The sequence below is a fragment of the Macaca thibetana genome, chromosome 14 (genome assembly GCF_024542745.1).
Source record: "Macaca thibetana thibetana isolate TM-01 chromosome 14, ASM2454274v1, whole genome shotgun sequence".
NCBI classification, from domain to species: Eukaryota; Metazoa; Chordata; class Mammalia; order Primates; family Cercopithecidae; genus Macaca; species Macaca thibetana.
In genome coordinates, this window is record NC_065591.1 from 88,759,408 (window position 1) to 88,776,195 (window position 16,788).

Below are 16,788 nucleotides of genomic sequence, written 5' to 3' on the forward strand. Positions count from 1 at the left end.
TCATGATAACCATTTTCTGAGCTTATCAATATATTAGAAAGCTTTTAATACGAAAACGTAGACCCGTTCTTTTTACTTTTCTTCTTCTTTTTTTTTTTTTTTTTTTTTTTTTTTTTGAGATGTAGCCTCCGCCTGTCACCCAGGCTGAAGTGCAGTGGTGCAATCTTGGCTCATGGCAACCTCCACCTCCTGGGTTCAAGCAATTCTTCTGTCTCAGCCTCCTGAGCAGCTGGGACTACAGGTGCATGCCACCACTCCTGGCTAATTTTGTGTGTGTGTGTGTGTGTGTGTGTATTTTTGGTAGAGTATCAAAACTGATGAGTAGTGTGACTTAAGAAAGCATCAAATATTTGTGTGAATTTGTATAAGGTATATGGAAGCTTTAAAGCCTGTCTGCAAGTTCTTTGATACTCCTCCCATACAAGGGAGAGCTTAATTCTCCTTGCCTTGAATGTAGATTGGCCTTATTTACTCACTTCTAGTGAATAGAAAGGGGTGAAAATGGCACCATGCCACATGACTTCTAAGCTGGATCAATAAAGGCAATATAGCATCCGCCTGTCTCTCTTTTAGAGACATTGGGAGTCTTGAGCCATCCTCAAGAAGTCTGGCTACAACTAAAGCCGCCATGTTATGGAGATCATATGGAGAGACTATAAAGACACAGAGAGAAGATGTGCGAGGAGCCCTGAGTGTTCCGGTCGCAGCTGTTTGAGTATTCCTAACACTACACCAGACAAAGGAATGAAGAAACATTTGAGATGACCCCAGTCTCTGCCACCATCTGTTTATAACACCATGAGAAACGCTAAGCCAGAGCCACCCAGCTAGCTCAGCTGCTCCTTAATTTCTGAACCACAGAAACAATGAGATATACCAAATGACTTTTTGTTTTTAACCAATAAGTTTTAGAATAATTTGTTATGTAGCTATAGTAAGTAGAAAAGGGTACCTGACAGAAGGCAAGGGTGGACAAATACTTCACTCATTCATTTATTCAAAAATGTTATGCCAACCTGTGTCAGATACTATGCTAGTCACTGGGGATTCCAATATAGATAGGATGCAATTCTTGTTCTCAAGAAAATTTGCTCTCAAACTCATAGTCTAGTCAATAATATATATCTGTATAAAATGGGTAAGTGAAATCACAAGAATAGGAACAAAGGTATGGGGAATTAGCTTTTGAGCCTCTTTTAGGTCAAACAATCTCTGATTCCTTAAACACTTCTTTATGTTTTTGGACATAATTTTCTGTAGTGAGACACTAATAGGAGGAAGAGATAAAACATGGACTTTTCTCCTGATATCACTTATATTAATATATATTAAACAACAAATATTTAAAAATTGAAAATAAAAGGTTTCAAATAATAACATCCTGATATTATTATATAAATAATTAGAATTACATCGGTGTCAATTTACTTATGATATTACTAATATAAAATATTATGAAGATTCTCTAGAAGTTACATAGTATCTGAATATAATGCAGTTCTCTTTGTAAAAGAATAGCACATTTTATTCCACAAATCTTTTAAAATTAAGATAAGATTACTGCTATCAATAGGTATTGATATCTAATTTGATGAAACTGGAGAAGAGAGATATCCTAACAATAATGTTTGACATCAAAAATCCATTTTATCAGTTGAGTCTAGTTAGGGAAGCAGAAGCACTACAGGTGATGTGTGATAAAAGATTCATTATACAGTTGTGGGGGGAACTAAAAAAGCAGAGTTCTAGATGTGGGAGCTGGAAGATCCCTGGCACAGGTGGACAAGTAGAACCTTTCAGGATATTTGACAAACAAGTTGCATTATGGGTGCAGCCAAGGGGACACTGGGCTATGGATAGCTCTGGTGTCTGTGCAGTTAATAACTCTGGGGTGAACAGGTAAGCATCTAGGGGAGGGCTGAGGCTGTTGTTCTTCAGCCTGGCCATCAGTTGGGGGAAAAAAACTGGATACAAAGTGGAGGAAAGAGATGGCACACTGGACCCAGGTGTGTGCCTCTGTGTCTGTCCATTATAGAATTAAGACCTTGGAATCTTTCAGAGCATAATGGCTGTTTGTAGTAGACAATGCACGCATCCCCCTCAAATTCATATGATGAAATTCCAAAACCCAACGTGATGGTACTAGGAGGTGGGGTCTTTGGAATGTGATTAGGCCATAAGGGTAGAGCCCTCATGAATGAGATCAGTGCCATAAAAGAAGCCCCAGAGAGATCCCTCACCCCTTCTGTCATGTGAATACAAAAGGGGAAGATGACCATATATGAAGGGGCAAGTCTTCACCAGATATCAAATCTGCTGGTGCTTTTATTATGGACTTCCAAGCTTCCAGAAATGTGAGAAATAAATTTATATTGTTTCTCAGCCATCCAGTCCATGATATTTTGTTATAGCAGACTTAGACATCATTACTCCATTTTTTTTGCATCTCAAACCTGATACAGCTTCCTATTTTGTCCAACTCTAACCTGGAACCATATAGGGAAGGGAATTCTGAATCACATTGTTCCCAGCTCTATGAAATTGACAATGGAATGATCCAGCACACCTACTCCTACATATGATTTTATTTTATGAACCATATCTATAGCTGCAAATTATTTAAATAATTTGTTGTACTTTTTAATTAATTAATTAATTTTTTTTACAACATTTTCAGCCTTTATTGAGAGAGTATGGTCATCATGCCAAAATTCATCCATCAACATACAACCTTATTTCCCATCTAAAGTTAATGAGAATGTATTTTATTTTAAATGGGACATAGAGGCAACATGCCAAGAATTAAAGTACAACCATAAAGTTTTAGTTTCACACTTTGAATATCAACAAAGCAGTAATTCCTAAAATCATGAAAACATGATAAAATAACTACAGAAAAAAATGAACATTTAAGTCATTTCATGCTTTCTTAATGTCATATAGTGAAAACAGATGTACCTATAATTTCGGCCTACAGATAGCATACATCATAAGGTCATTATTCATTTAAAATAGTACAAATGTTTACAAAGAACATTTCACGTAAATTTCACAGCTGCTTATAAAATGGTACTTGCAAGATTGACCTATATAAAGAAATAAGAGTCTCATCAAAAGAGATGGTAAATTATAAATATATAATATATCACAATGTTAAAATCTTCAGTGCAAATCAATAAAGATAACAATCTTTGGCAAGGAAAGTATTTAGCTTTACATATTTACTGTAAATTTACATATTAATTCAATAAGAAATACATTTAAACCTTGTCCTGCCACAGAATTATTTTGTGGAGGGGAAAAAAAAAAGATGTACTTTTTGAATATGTGTACATCAAAACAAAAAGTTAACTTTTACTTTTTCCTTTATTGGCAACTTTTGATGCATTTCTTGGTTTTGGTTCCCAGAGGGCATTTTTTACAAATCTTGAAGCTGCACCTCTGTCCAGCTTGCCAGCCTTTTTCTTGTCTGTTATTTCCTTGACTCTGTTCATATATACTCTGATTCTTTCCAATTCCTGTTTTACTGGATGTTCCTTAGGATTAACTCCTTGAGTTGCCAAATAAACCCAAAACATTGAATTTAATGTGTATGCAGAAACCAAATCCACTTTTGCTTGTTCAAATGTGTCCAACTTCTGCAACAACTCCTTTCTAGAAACAGACATCATGGTCTTCAGCGTCTCATCCACAGCACCAATGGAATTCTCAAACGCTGACAAATACTCATGAATTTCTACTGGATAGTCTTCATTAATTTCTTCACTTGCCATTATGGCTGACTCAGGGCCTTTGACTACAGTCTCCCGGAAAGCGGTCGGGCCAATTAATTAATTTTTTTATTATACCTTATGTTCTAGGGTACATGTGCACAACATGCAGGTTTGTTACATATGTATACATGTGCCATGTTGGTGTGCTGCACCCATTAACTCGTCATTTACATTAGGTATATCTCCTAATGCTATCCTTCCCCACTCCCCTCACCCCACAATAGGCTCCATTGTGTGATGTTCCCCTTCCTGTGTCCAAGTGATCTCATTGTTCAATTCCCACCTATGAGTGAGAACATGCAGTGTTTGGTTTTCTATTCTTGTGATAGTCTGCTAAGAATGATGGTTTCCAGCTGCATCCATGTCTTACTTTTTAATTTAAAGGATATCTGTGTGTGCATAACTGTCAGGTGTATGGCTACTTCTAATAATATATTCTCTCTTTCCCACTTATCATTTACTTATGAGAAATAATTTGATATCTTAAACAGGGGTATTTTTAAGAGATGGTATTTCTTTTTGGTCACATTGGTCAAAAGTAAGGATAGCAGAGAATCAATTCAGTAACCACTGAGTAAGCCACATGTGCAGGCCTGGCTGCCATTTCATTCCTGGTCCCCTGACCTCAACGGAAAAGATGGAGAGTCTTGAGAGTCTCATAGTCTCTCTTTTTCTCCAGGACAAGGAAGGAGAGAAAATCGTTTATATTAGGAGGTTTCATGATGATGCAGAAAGATTTTAGTACAAAATATAAATTAAAAACTCAATCCTCTCAATTCAATTTAGTTCAGTTTAATTAATTTCCACACTACCAATATTTTCTCATCAATTGCTCTGTGCCAGGGACTGTCCTAAATACTGTGACTAGAGATAAAATAGCAATAGTTTATGCCTTCATGGAGTTTTCATTCTAACAGGGAAGGTAGCAGTTACTTACAAGTGTAGTGCCATGTAATAAATATTCTTTTGAGAAGATGCTCTGGTAGAGTCTCATTTTACCTAGTTATTGTTGCTAATTGGGTGAAAAGTTCTATGTTAAATTTCTAGCTGTTAATAAGTATATATGTAGTCAACTTTTTAGTGTAATTAGCTAACAATATCACCCAATCTTCTATAATAATCAGTGATGGCAACCACGAGAATATTTGGAGAAAAGATAACCTCCTAGAACTGCCACATAAATAAGTCCGTATCTATATTCTGTTTCTTCTCTCATGAAAGGTGTTTTAAAAATATCTGCATTCAATATAAATAAAAATATTTTATCAGTACAGTTTTAATAATAGTGTGTTGCTTTTCATATTCTGGGAGTAACTTAGGATCTAACCAAATTTATTGGATAATTACTCCTCAGTAATAGCAACTATATTGACTATGCCCAAATCAAATAATCCTGGAAACTCTTTCAGTGATCTATGAGTGTGTTTTGAAGACCCTAACTTTTCTATCCCAGAGGAACCAAATGAAACTTCTTTTATGATAAAATAATTGATAACTTCTGCTATCAAAAGTTTTAGGACAAACTAACTTTTCTGTATATTATGAAGAAAATGGGTTTTTACCAAAGATGTTACAATATTTGAGTCAATAGAAAGCTGTTTTCTGAGTATAGTCTACTATATATCTAGGCAATAATGAAACTCATCTCCACTCTAATACAGCACTATGGTAGCCTTCTAAATGGTGAAAATTACAAGTCATCTTTATGTATATTTATAGGAACCTTTGTTACCTATTCAACTGTCATCTGAAATGTCAATTTTATTACATATGTGACTGTTATCTGAAATATGTTGATCTCCTTTCAATTAATCACACAGCATCAGGCATGATATGGTTGAATTTCACTGTAGGTTTTTAAATTGAAATGATTTAATACAGATAATCAGTCACAAGGATTATGGAAGACTGTGAATGCAAACAGGGGACTGTGAAGCAACCAAGAGCTCAACAACAGCTGGAAATGACTTCTATTTCCAGGGCTCTCCAAAGTCCAGGAAAATAAATGAGATATGGTCACCAAACCACAGAAGTCAGGGCACTCTACTAAGAACTGCCCGTCATAGAGGTGGAGCCATGAAAGAGACAAGACCAACATTTCAAATGCAACCTCAGGCAGGGGTGATGGTGGGAGTACAGGAGTGTGGTAGAAGTGTAGGGATGGTGGTGGTGGTGATAGTAGGAATACCCTGGCCTTTCTTTTTTCCCTCCTATCAAAAGTCCTACTAGTACTTCCCCTTCACTAAACCCATCTGGAAGCCAGATACAGCAGCCTAGGAAAAAGAGCCTACAGAGTCAACTGCTTTCCTAGGCTCCTACACACACCAGTGACAGACAGAGGAGAGCAGGGCAAAGGCAGATGGATCTACGGGAAACACATCCAATGTCCTATTACATAAATGGTTCAGACAGTCAATATTTGAGAGAATAGTATATATAAAGTTGAATAGTGCCCAAGCATGGTTACCTAAATCAGAATTGCTAGAGGCATTGTTAAATACAGCTTCTCAGGCTTCAATTTAAACCAATGAAGTCCTCGTTTTGTATAAGCACTCCTGGTGATTCTAGGATGCACCTGAGTTTGGAGAATCACTAAAACAAAGACCACATTTTACCCATCAATCTCTCTGAGTACTGATTAGGTGGTATGGTTTGGCTGTGTCCCAACCCAAATCTCATGTCAAATTGTAATCTGAATTGTAATCCCCAGGTGTCGAGGGAGAGACCAAGTGGGAGGTGACTAGGTCATGGGGGTAGTTTCCTTCATGCTGTTCTCCTGATAGAGAGTGAGTTCTTATGAAATCTGGTTGTTTGATAGTGTCTGGTGCTTTCCCTTTCTCTCTCTACGTCCTGCTGCCTATGAAGAAGGTTCTTACTTCTCCTTTTCCTTCTGCCATGATTGTAAGTTTCCTGAGGCCTCCCCAGCAATGTGGAAATGTGAGTCAAATAAACTCTTTTGTTTATACATTATCCAGTCTCAGGTAGTATCTTTATGGTAATGTGAAAACAGACTAATACAGAGAATTGGTACCATGTGTTTGGAGCATTGTTGTTAATATAAAGATAACTTGAAAACGTGGAAGTGACTTCGTAACTGGGTAACTGGCATAAGTCATACAAATTTGGAGGGCTCAGAAGAAGATAGAAATATGTGGGAAAGTTTGGAACGTCTAGAGACTTGTTGAATGGTTTTGGCCAAAATGCTGATAGTGATATGGACAATGAAATCCATGCTGAGATGGTCTCAGATGGACATGAGGAACTTATTGCAAACTGGAGCAAAGGTCACTGCTACTATTCTTTACCAAAAAGACTGGCAGCGTCTTGACCCTGCCCTAGAGATTTGTGGAACTTCCAACTTGAGAGAGATCATTTAGGGTATATGGCAGAAGAAATTTCTAAACAGCAAAGCATTCAAGATGTGACCTGGCGTTTCCTGAAAGCATATAGTTACATATGTTCACAAAGAGATGGTTTGAAATTGGAACTTATGTTTACAATGGAAGCAGGGCCTAAAGGTTTGGAAAATGTGCAGCCTGACCATGTGGTAAAAAACAAAAGCACATTTTCTGGGGATAAATTGAAGCCTGTTACACAAATTTGCATAAGTAATGAGCTGAATGTTAATCACCAAGACAGTGGGGAAAATGTCACCAATGCATTCCAGAGATCTACAGAGCAGCCCCTCCCAACACAGGCCTAGAGGCCTAGAAGGGAAAAATGGTTTTGTGGGTCAGACCAAGGGCTTTGCTGCTCTGTGCAGCCTCAGGACTTGGTGCCCTGCATCCCAGCTGCTCCAGCTACAGCCATGGCTAAAAGGGGCCAAGATACAGCTTGGGCCATTGTTTCAGAGGATACAAGCCCCAAGCTTTAGCAGCTTCCATGTGGTGTTCAGCCTGCAAGTACACAGAAGACAAGAGTTAAGGTTTGGGAACCTCTGCCTTGATTTCAGAGGATGTATAAAAATGCCTCGATGTCCAGGCAGGGGCAGAGCCCTCATGGAGAACCTCTGCTAGGGCAGTGTGGAAGGGAAACATGAGGTGGAATCCCCTACAAAGAGACCCCACTGGGGCACTGTCTAGTGCAGCTTTGAGAAGAAGGTCACCATCCTCCAGACCCCAGAAAAGTAGATTGTCCGACAGCTTACACCATGTACCTGGAAAAGTTTCAGGCACTCAACACCAGCCCATGAAAGCAGCCACAGGGGCTGTACCCTGCAGAGCCACAGGGGCAAAGCTGCCTGAGGCTGTGGGAGCCCACTCCTTGCATCAGCATGTCCTAGATATAAGACAAGGAGTCGAAAAAGATTTTGGAGCTTTAAGATTTAATGACTGCCTGGCCTGGTTTCAGAGTTGCTTGAGGCCTGTGGCCCCTTGGATTTGGCCGATTTCTCCCATTTGGAGTGGGTGTGTTTACCCTATGCCTGCATCCCCATTGTATCTGGTAAGTAACTAACTTGCCTCTGATTTTACAGGCTCATAGGCAGAACAACTTGCCTTGTTTCAGATGGAACTTTGGTTTGGACTTTTGAGTTAATGCTGGAATAAGTTAAGACTTTGGAGGACTGTTGGAAAGACATGATGGCATGATTGGTTTTGAAATGTGAAAAGGACATAAGATTTGGGAGGGGCAAGGGTAGAATGATATGATTTGCCTGTGTTCCCACCCTAATCTCATTTCAAATTGTAATCCAATTTGTAATCCATGTGTTGAGGGTGGTACCTGGTGGGGGGTGACTGGATCATAGAGGTGGTTTCTCCCATGCTGGTCTCTTGATAGTGAGTGAGTTCTCATGAGATCTGGTTGTTTGATCAGTGTCTGGTGTTTTCTCTTCTCTCTCTCTCTCTCTCTCTCTCTCTCTCGTGCTGCCTTGTGAAGAAGGTGCTTGCTTCTCCTTTGCCTTCTGCCATGATTGTAACTTTCCTGAGGCCTCCCCAGCCATGTGGAACTGTGAGTCAATTAAACCTCTTTTGTTTATAAATTATTCAGTCTCAGGTAGTATCTTTATAGCAGTGTGAAAATGGACTAATACATCAGATTATCAGAAGGTTAAATGGTTGGTAGTTTTCCTTTAATTCTCAAAATAAGGCATCATATAATCATAATTTAATATATGATGCCCACTCTTTCTTCCTGTCCTAATACTTACTTTTTTCTTTTTTAATTGAGGATTGTTATATAAACCTTCTAAGGAAAGCACTATGTACTATGCAGCTAAGTTTTATTTCTCCCAATTATCTGCTCTGCATTATCTTATTAGTTTTCAGGAACAATTTCATTATTGTTTCTCTTTTTGATTTAGCTGTGAAGTTCAGTAGGAATTCTTAGTCTAGAATTTTTCACATAACTATTCTCTTTAATGTCTTCCTCTGTTTTTCTTGTTCTTTTACTCAGGTGGTAAGCTTACATTTTTTTTTCCTTTAGTACCTTTTCTTTGTGGGAGTATCCTCTTTCCCGTCACAACTGGTTCTGCCTTAACCATTCAACTACAGTATCCTGTTTACTTTTTTCCAGGGGGTGGCCATGTGACTCAGGCTGAGCTGATTATTTCTGTACCCCTTAGGACAAAGCTTGATAGAGCAGATAGCTAAGCTCAATCAATGAACCCAATTAAATGCCAAAATACAAAACAACAGCAAAAGCAGTAACAATAGAAGTTTCAAAAGCAAAAGACAAAGCAGATTGAAATAGAATACTCTTGGCATTTCAAGTCTTCATTTTCTGGATAGGGACTTTGATGGTCCTAGCTTAGGTGAGCTGCATACCTCTACATCATTCAACTCTGTACTTGCCTACTGTGTGTACCTGGTTTATCTGATAACTCTCAAATGTCTTCAAATATAGATGTCTTCAAATATAAAGCTTGCTTTAGTTTGAAAACTACCCATATAATTCTTGGCTCTGGATCCATAAATTTGCTGAGAGGAGGAATCTTAACTTTCCCCCCATTCTTGATTAAATCTTCATCCATTCCAGTATCATTCATCATTAATCTAGTTATCAAAATTTGTTTCTCTTGGGTGAATAGTCAGGAAGAAGTTTGATATAGTCATTATTTCAGTCACTTTTTAGAGTTCAATATCCTTCCTTTCTGAACTTCCTTCCTCTGCACTCTTCTCTCTTGAGTGTGTATACTCATGGGTCTCACTTCCCTCCCTCCTTATAGGTAGAGGGCCAGGGAGGAAAGAGTGTCTGTTAATGCGATTGATAGTTATTTATGGGAAAAGATCCTCCTATTCAGTCTGGTTTGGTCTGGTTTGGTCACATGTTTCTTTTAGGCAACTTCTACTTGGCCTTTTCCATGACAGAAAAACAGAAGGTCAGCTGTGTCTCTATTTGGGCTCTGCAAAAGCAAGGTATACCCTCAGTCTCTTCTCTGGGTTGTCTTCCTCTGCTTGACTGAGTAGCCACTCAGGTAATAGCATGGTTCTATGCTAATTCCCACGGAATAATAAGATTGTTAGCTTTCAGAAATTACCAGAGGGAAAGCAAGTCCCAGTTTTTATATTAAAATCCATCCATCCATTGGGAAATATCTTTCTGATACCATTCTGTCATCCTCCAAAGAGATAGAAAGCAAGGGAGGACCAGGACCGATATTTCTGGCACCCTTTGTGCTTTCTTCTCTAAACCTTCTGTTAGTCTCTTCTGTTTTTTGTTTCACAGTATTAGCAAAAGAAATCTGTTTAGCCTCTAGAGAACACAGAGACCTACTGAATATCTCCAATAATGAAACACTGTCATTTTGTTGGAATGTAATCACTTTGTTCTAAATAGTTTGCTGTCTCTGTACAATGCTGTACATAAACAACAACATTTCTGCACTACAGGGTGTATATCTCTGGGAATGGTGAAGGAGAGAGAATATGAAGCAAAAAATGATTCCATCAGTGTTTTATACTTTTTTGTTGCATAACTCATAAATGGGCTCAATTTGTTTGCAAGTAGGCTATTAATTGACAACAAGTAAAAGCAATAACAAGCATCAGTTAATGCTCTGACAAACTTTGTATTTGTTTATTTTTCTTATATAGACTATAAACTTAAATAGTATTTTAATGTTTAAAAGAAAAATAACTTTTCAGTATATGTTTTTTACTTTAAATATACATGTCAAGTAACTGGCTTTATTATGAGTTCTATGTCTTTGTGAACTGACATGGGGACATAGGATCCCTTATAATAGTACTTTATGGAAAAGTGTGTTCTTTCTCTTTTCTCTTTCTCTCTATGTATATATGTGTATATATATATTTATATATGTATATATATGTGTGTGTATATATACATTTTTATATATGTGTGTATATATATGAAATCAGTGGTATATGGGAAGGGGACTGACTCAATATTATATCCAATATTTGGAATTCTAAATTATTTATCTTCTAAAAGGATCTCTTGGTACTTTTTTCCTTCTAAAATGTACCCTTTTGCAGGACATTTTCCAATCTTTCAAGGTCACTTTAATTTTACTCCCATTTTAGATCCTCCTTTGGAGAATTACTCTGCTTATTTATTTATTCACTGTGTACCCTGTTTCTAATTCGAAGTTGGACTCATTTTTATAATGTGAATTTATTCTTTGGGACATAACAAATTTAGAGTTAAAATCTGGCATGTTAATCTCAGAGTAATTTTTCTTTTATTTGTCCATTAACAATAACAATACCAGTAAAAATGATTAGTAGAAAAAAGCAGCCTTTGTGAGTTTTAGTGTGGAGAATATTTGTGAAATCTATTCAATTGTATGAAACTCCTTGGCTTATAACTGCTGTTATAAATCACAGGGTCATGTGGTTAATCTTCTGAGAGCTTCAATAAAAATGATCCAACTTTGCAGCCTCCTACAGCTTTCAATTTCTGTCATATCTGAGTCCTGCCTATAAACACAGGGTCAATAAACAGGTTAGAGATAAACAGGAGAGAAATTTTTGATTAAAAATGATATGAAATGCTGGAGAAAGGTTAGCTAAATCAGGAAGAAATAAAGAACTGAGCACTATGGATGATTTAGAGATAGAACACCTATAGATTGGTATGTGGGGGCAGGGCCAATGATGTCCCCTTGAAATCCTGCATTGGATAGCTGGTGATTGATCTTTGTAACTCAGTCTCCACTTCTAATGAGCACATCAATAGGGTATACATTGACTTTCTAATGCATTGGTTTTATTAAAGAGGGAGCTATTTCCAGTTTAATAAGTGGAGAGCTTCTGTAACAATTGCTACATTTCAATTCTAAGCAATACTTATAAAAGTCTTTTAGAAGTGCTTTCTCGAAACCATTATGTTTTTAGTTAATTTTTTATGTGCTATAAATTTTAAAAATGTGTGTATTGAAGATACACTTTAGTGAAAAGGGCTCTTGAATAGAAATTAAGAGCTCAGTGCTTTAGTTTTCTTTCTGCTTATTAATTCATTCTTTGAGTTTGGGCAAATCACTTACTCTCTGTGAACCTAAGTTCATCATATTTAAAGAGGGCATGCAAAACATATGCATATTCTTTCTTTTTCATCCAAATAATTTTGAAAGGATGGAAACTATATCTGTGTCTCTGCATATCCATCTAATGTGGACATATATTCGTATATGCTTGTCTCTATTCTTCTAGAATAAACCTATAAGGGGACCGGAAACAAGGCAGGGGACCGTTAAAAGACAATAACATTTTAAGCAATTTTAGGAGGTATTATCCAGAGATACTTGATTGATTAAACAATCAGAGCACAAAAGAAAGATATAGGCAGGAGTCAGGGTAAACTTTTGAAAATTGTAATATCTTGAAGACATATACTATTTAATAGAACAATGCCTGAGAGAGCAAAAATTGTACTGGAAAATATTTAATAGATAAATGCTAACAAATAATAAGACAAAAGAAGTAAAAGTAAGGAAAATAATTTTAAGACTAAAATATTAAATGGGGAAAAGTGATATTATATAGTAATAAAAGTTTCAATCTCCCAAGAAGTAAGGATCATAAATATTTATGCAATGGAAATATCATCATAGGACATATAATATAATGTCAATAAAACACAAAAAAGTACTGTCAAAGCAGCAATCATAATGTTTTATTTTAACAAACATTTTTCAGGAATTCATAAGTTGGTTAGACAATAAAAGATAGGAAATAAACATTGTGAAGATGACAGTTTATATGCTTGAGCAGATAGAGAATTTACTAAAATATATGTTTATTTTGCATTGTCCGTTCCCCTGTTCCTTGCAATTGCCCAAGTTCTTTTGTTGACTCTTTCCTCAGAAAAAGTTTGTGCCAAAAAACTAAAAGCATTAGTTGCCAGAAAGGTATTTTCATTTTTTGGATTTTTCTTTATTTGACTGAAGCCTTAATCATTAAAGAGAATATGATGAGTGCATAGACTATAAACAGAGAAAAAAATAGTGACTTTAAGAAACAATGATGTAGGCAGAAGATACTATCTTAGATTGGGCAGGTGATGGAGGTTTGGTTAAAGAAAGAATAAGTATAACAAGCTCTTGTTATATTAAACTTCTTATTTATCATCTCTGGTTCTTGTCAATTTTTCCCATAGATCCGTGTTACCATCTGGAGTTGTTTTCTTAGCCCAATACAACTTTGTTCCCACTCTGACCTCCTGTTACTGACAAATATGTTTAATTTTTATTTGTTATAGGCACAGCAAAATATTATTTGCATATTGCTTTATACATCAGCTTTTTAAATCAGTTAAGGAGAAGAAAGGTTTATACTGTCTTTTATAACTGCACAATTACCTTTTTTTGGTGTTATTTTGAGTGTGTTTATGAGTAGAAATCGGTCTGAGGTCACTAGCTTTCAGCCTGAAGAACATGCTTTTGCATTTACTGTAAGGTGGGTATGCTAGCAAAAGATTTTCATTGCTTTTGTCTCCTTAAGAATGTAATTATTTTTCTTTCAGTTTTAAAATACATGTATGCTGGATATAGGAGATTGACAGTTTTTTCCTTAAGCACTTTAAACATCTTATCCTATTACCCTTTGATGCCATTTTTTTCATAAGAATTCTACTGTTAATCTTTTTGAGATTCCTTTGTAAGAGATACATAATAGTTTGCTTGCTTAATTCAAGATTTCTTCTTGCCTTTGGCTTTTAGTTTGCTTTCTTTTTAAATTTTATTTTATGTTCAGGGGTACAGGTTTGTTACATAGGTAAACTTGCGTCATGGGGGGTTTTTGTACAGATTATTTCAACACCCAGGTATTAAGCCTAGTACTTGTTAGTTATTTTTTTTCTCCCATCCTCCACACTCTGATAGACTGCAGTGTGTGTTGTTCCCCTCTATTTGTCCATGTGATTGTACCATTTAGCTACCACTTATAAGTGAGAGCATGTGATATTTGGCTTTCTGTTCCTGTAGTAGTTTGCTAAGAATGATGGCCTTCAGCTCCATCCACGTTCCTGCAAAGGACATGATCTCATTCTTTGTTATGGCTGCATAGTATTTCATGGTGTATATGTACCACATTTTTTAAATCCAGTCTATCATTGATGGGCATTTAGGTTGACTTCCATATTCTCAATACCAGTGTATAAGTGTTCCTTTTTCTTGACAACCACAATGGCATCTGTTATTTTTTGACTTTTTAATAAGAGCCATTCTGATTGGAGTGAGATGGTATCCCATTGGGGTTTTGATTCACCTTTTTCTAATGATCAGTGATGTCGAGATTTTTTAAATACGATTATTGGCCACATGAATGTCTTCTTTTGAAAAGTGTTTGTTCATGTCCTTTGCCCACATTTTAATGGAGTTGTTTTTATCTTGTAAATTTCTTTAAGTTCCTGATCAATGCTGGATATTAAACTTTAGTCAGATGCATAGATTGCAAAAATTTTCTCACATTCTGTAAGTTGTCTGTTGACTCTCTTGATAGTTTCCTTTACTGTTCAGAAGCTCTTTAGATTTATTGGATCCCATTTGTCAATTTTTGCATTTGTTACAATTGCTTTTGGTATCTTCATCATGAAATCTTTGCTCATTCCTATGTCCTGAATGGTATTGCCTAGGTTTTTTATACTTTTGGGTTTCATATTTAAGTTTTTGATCCATCTTGAGTTGATTTTTGTATATGTTGTAAGGAAGGGGTCCAGTTTCAATCTTCTGCATGTGGATATCCTGTTATCCCAACTGTATAGTTTGAAGTCAGGTAGTGTGATGCCTCCAGCTTTATTCTTTTTGCATAGGATTGTCTTGGCTATTCAGGCTCTTTTTTAGTTCTCTATGAATTTAAATTTTTTTTTCTAGTTCTGTGAAGAATGTCAGTGATAGTTGAATAGGAATAGCACTGAATCTATAAATAACTTTGGGCAGTATGGCACATTTTAACAATATTAGTTCTTCCTCTCCATGAGCATGAAATGATTTTCCATTTGTTTGTGTCATCTCTGATTTCTTTGAGCAGTGTTTTGTAGTTCTCTTTTTAGAAATCTTTCACATCCCTGGTTAACTGTATTCTTAGTTGTTTTCATCTTTATGTAGTAATTGTAAATGGAATTGCATTTCTGCTTTGGCTCTCGGCTTGATGATCATTGGCATATAAGAATGCTAGCGATTTTTCAAAATGTTGATTTTATATCTTAAAACATTGCTAAAGTTGTTTATCAGTTTAAGGAGCATTTGGGCTGAGACTATGGAGTTTTCTAGATATAGGGTTATGTCATGTGCAAACAGGGATAGTTTGCTTTCTTCCTAATTGTATACACTTTCTTTCTCTTGTCTGCATGCTCTGGCCAGGACTTTCCATATTATATTGAATAGGAGTAGTGAGAGAGGGCATCTTTGTCTTGTGCCAGTTTTCAAGGACAATTCTTTCAGCTTTATCTCATTCAGTATGATATTGGCTGAGGGTTTATCATAGATGGCTCTTATCATTTTGTGGTGTGTTCTTTCAATACCCAGTTTATTGAGAGTTCTTAACATGAAGCAGTGTTTTCATCAAAAGACTTTTCTGCATCTACTGAAATAATCAGGTGGTTTTTGTTTTTAGTTCTGTTTAAGTAATGACTCAATTTATTGATTTGAGTATGTTGAACTAACCCTGCATCCCAGGGATGATAAGCCCATTTGTTCATTTTAGATAAGCTTTTTGATGTGCTGTCAGATTCAATTTGCCAGTATCTTGCTGAGGATTTTTGCATTGGTGTTCATCAACAATATTGGCCTGAAGTATTCTTTTTTTGCTGTTGTGTGTCTGCCAGGTTTTGATATCAGGATGATGCTGGCCTCATAGAATGAGTTAGGGATGACTCCCTCTTCATTTTTTTTTTTTTTTTTTTTTTGGAATCGTTTCAGCAGCAAGGGTACCAGCTCTTCTTTGTATATCTTGTAGAATTCAGCCATTAATCTGTCTGGTTGTAGCCTGTTTTTGATTGGTAGACTATTTATTACCACCTAAATTTCAGAACTCATTATTGGTCTGTTCAGGGATTTAGTTTCTTCCTGGGTTAGTCTTGGGTGGGTGTATGTGTCCAGGAATTTATCCATTTTTTTTCTAGATTTTCTAGTTTGTGTGCATAGAAGTGTTTATAATATTCCCTGATAGTTATTTGTATTTCTGTGAGGTCAGTGGTGATATCCCTCTTGTCTTTTCTGATTGCTTTTATTTTAATCTTCTCTCTTTTCTTCTTTATTAGTCTAGCTAGCTATTTTATCAATTGTTTCTTAAAAAAACAACTCCTAGATTTACTGATTTTTTAAAATGTTTTTTCATATCTCAATCTGTTTCATTTCAACTTTGATTTTGGTTATTTTTTGTCTTCTGCTAGCTTTGGGGTTGGTTTGCTCTTGGTTCTCTAGTTCTTTTAGTTGTAATATTAGCTTGTTAACTTGAGATATTTCTAGCTTTTTGATGTGGGCATTGTAGTACTACAAATCTGCCTCTTAACGCTGCCTTAGCTGTGTCCCAGAGATTCTGGTATGTTGTATCTTTGTTCTCATTAGTTTCAAGGAACTTCTTGGGTTTTGCCCTAATTTCTTCATTTACAA

At 36.2% G+C, this 16,788-nt stretch overlaps 1 protein-coding gene across 1 annotated transcript; it reads right to left on the minus strand.

Annotated features, from left to right (window-relative positions):
- Nucleotides 1–2,660: 2,660 nt before the first annotated feature.
- Nucleotides 2,661–3,818, minus strand: LOC126935911 (nuclear nucleic acid-binding protein C1D-like). The gene has a single exon (XM_050758062.1). The coding sequence runs from the start codon at nucleotides 3,771–3,773 to the stop codon at nucleotides 3,348–3,350; it is 426 nt and encodes a 141-aa protein (XP_050614019.1). The 5' UTR covers nucleotides 3,774–3,818; the 3' UTR covers nucleotides 2,661–3,347.
- Between the last annotated feature and the right edge of the window lie 12,970 nt (nucleotides 3,819–16,788).

Coding starts and splice junctions, on each gene's coding strand:
- LOC126935911 (XM_050758062.1), bottom strand. CDS start 3,773: ATGGCAAGTGAAGAAATTAATGAAGACTATCCAGTAGAAATTCATGAG.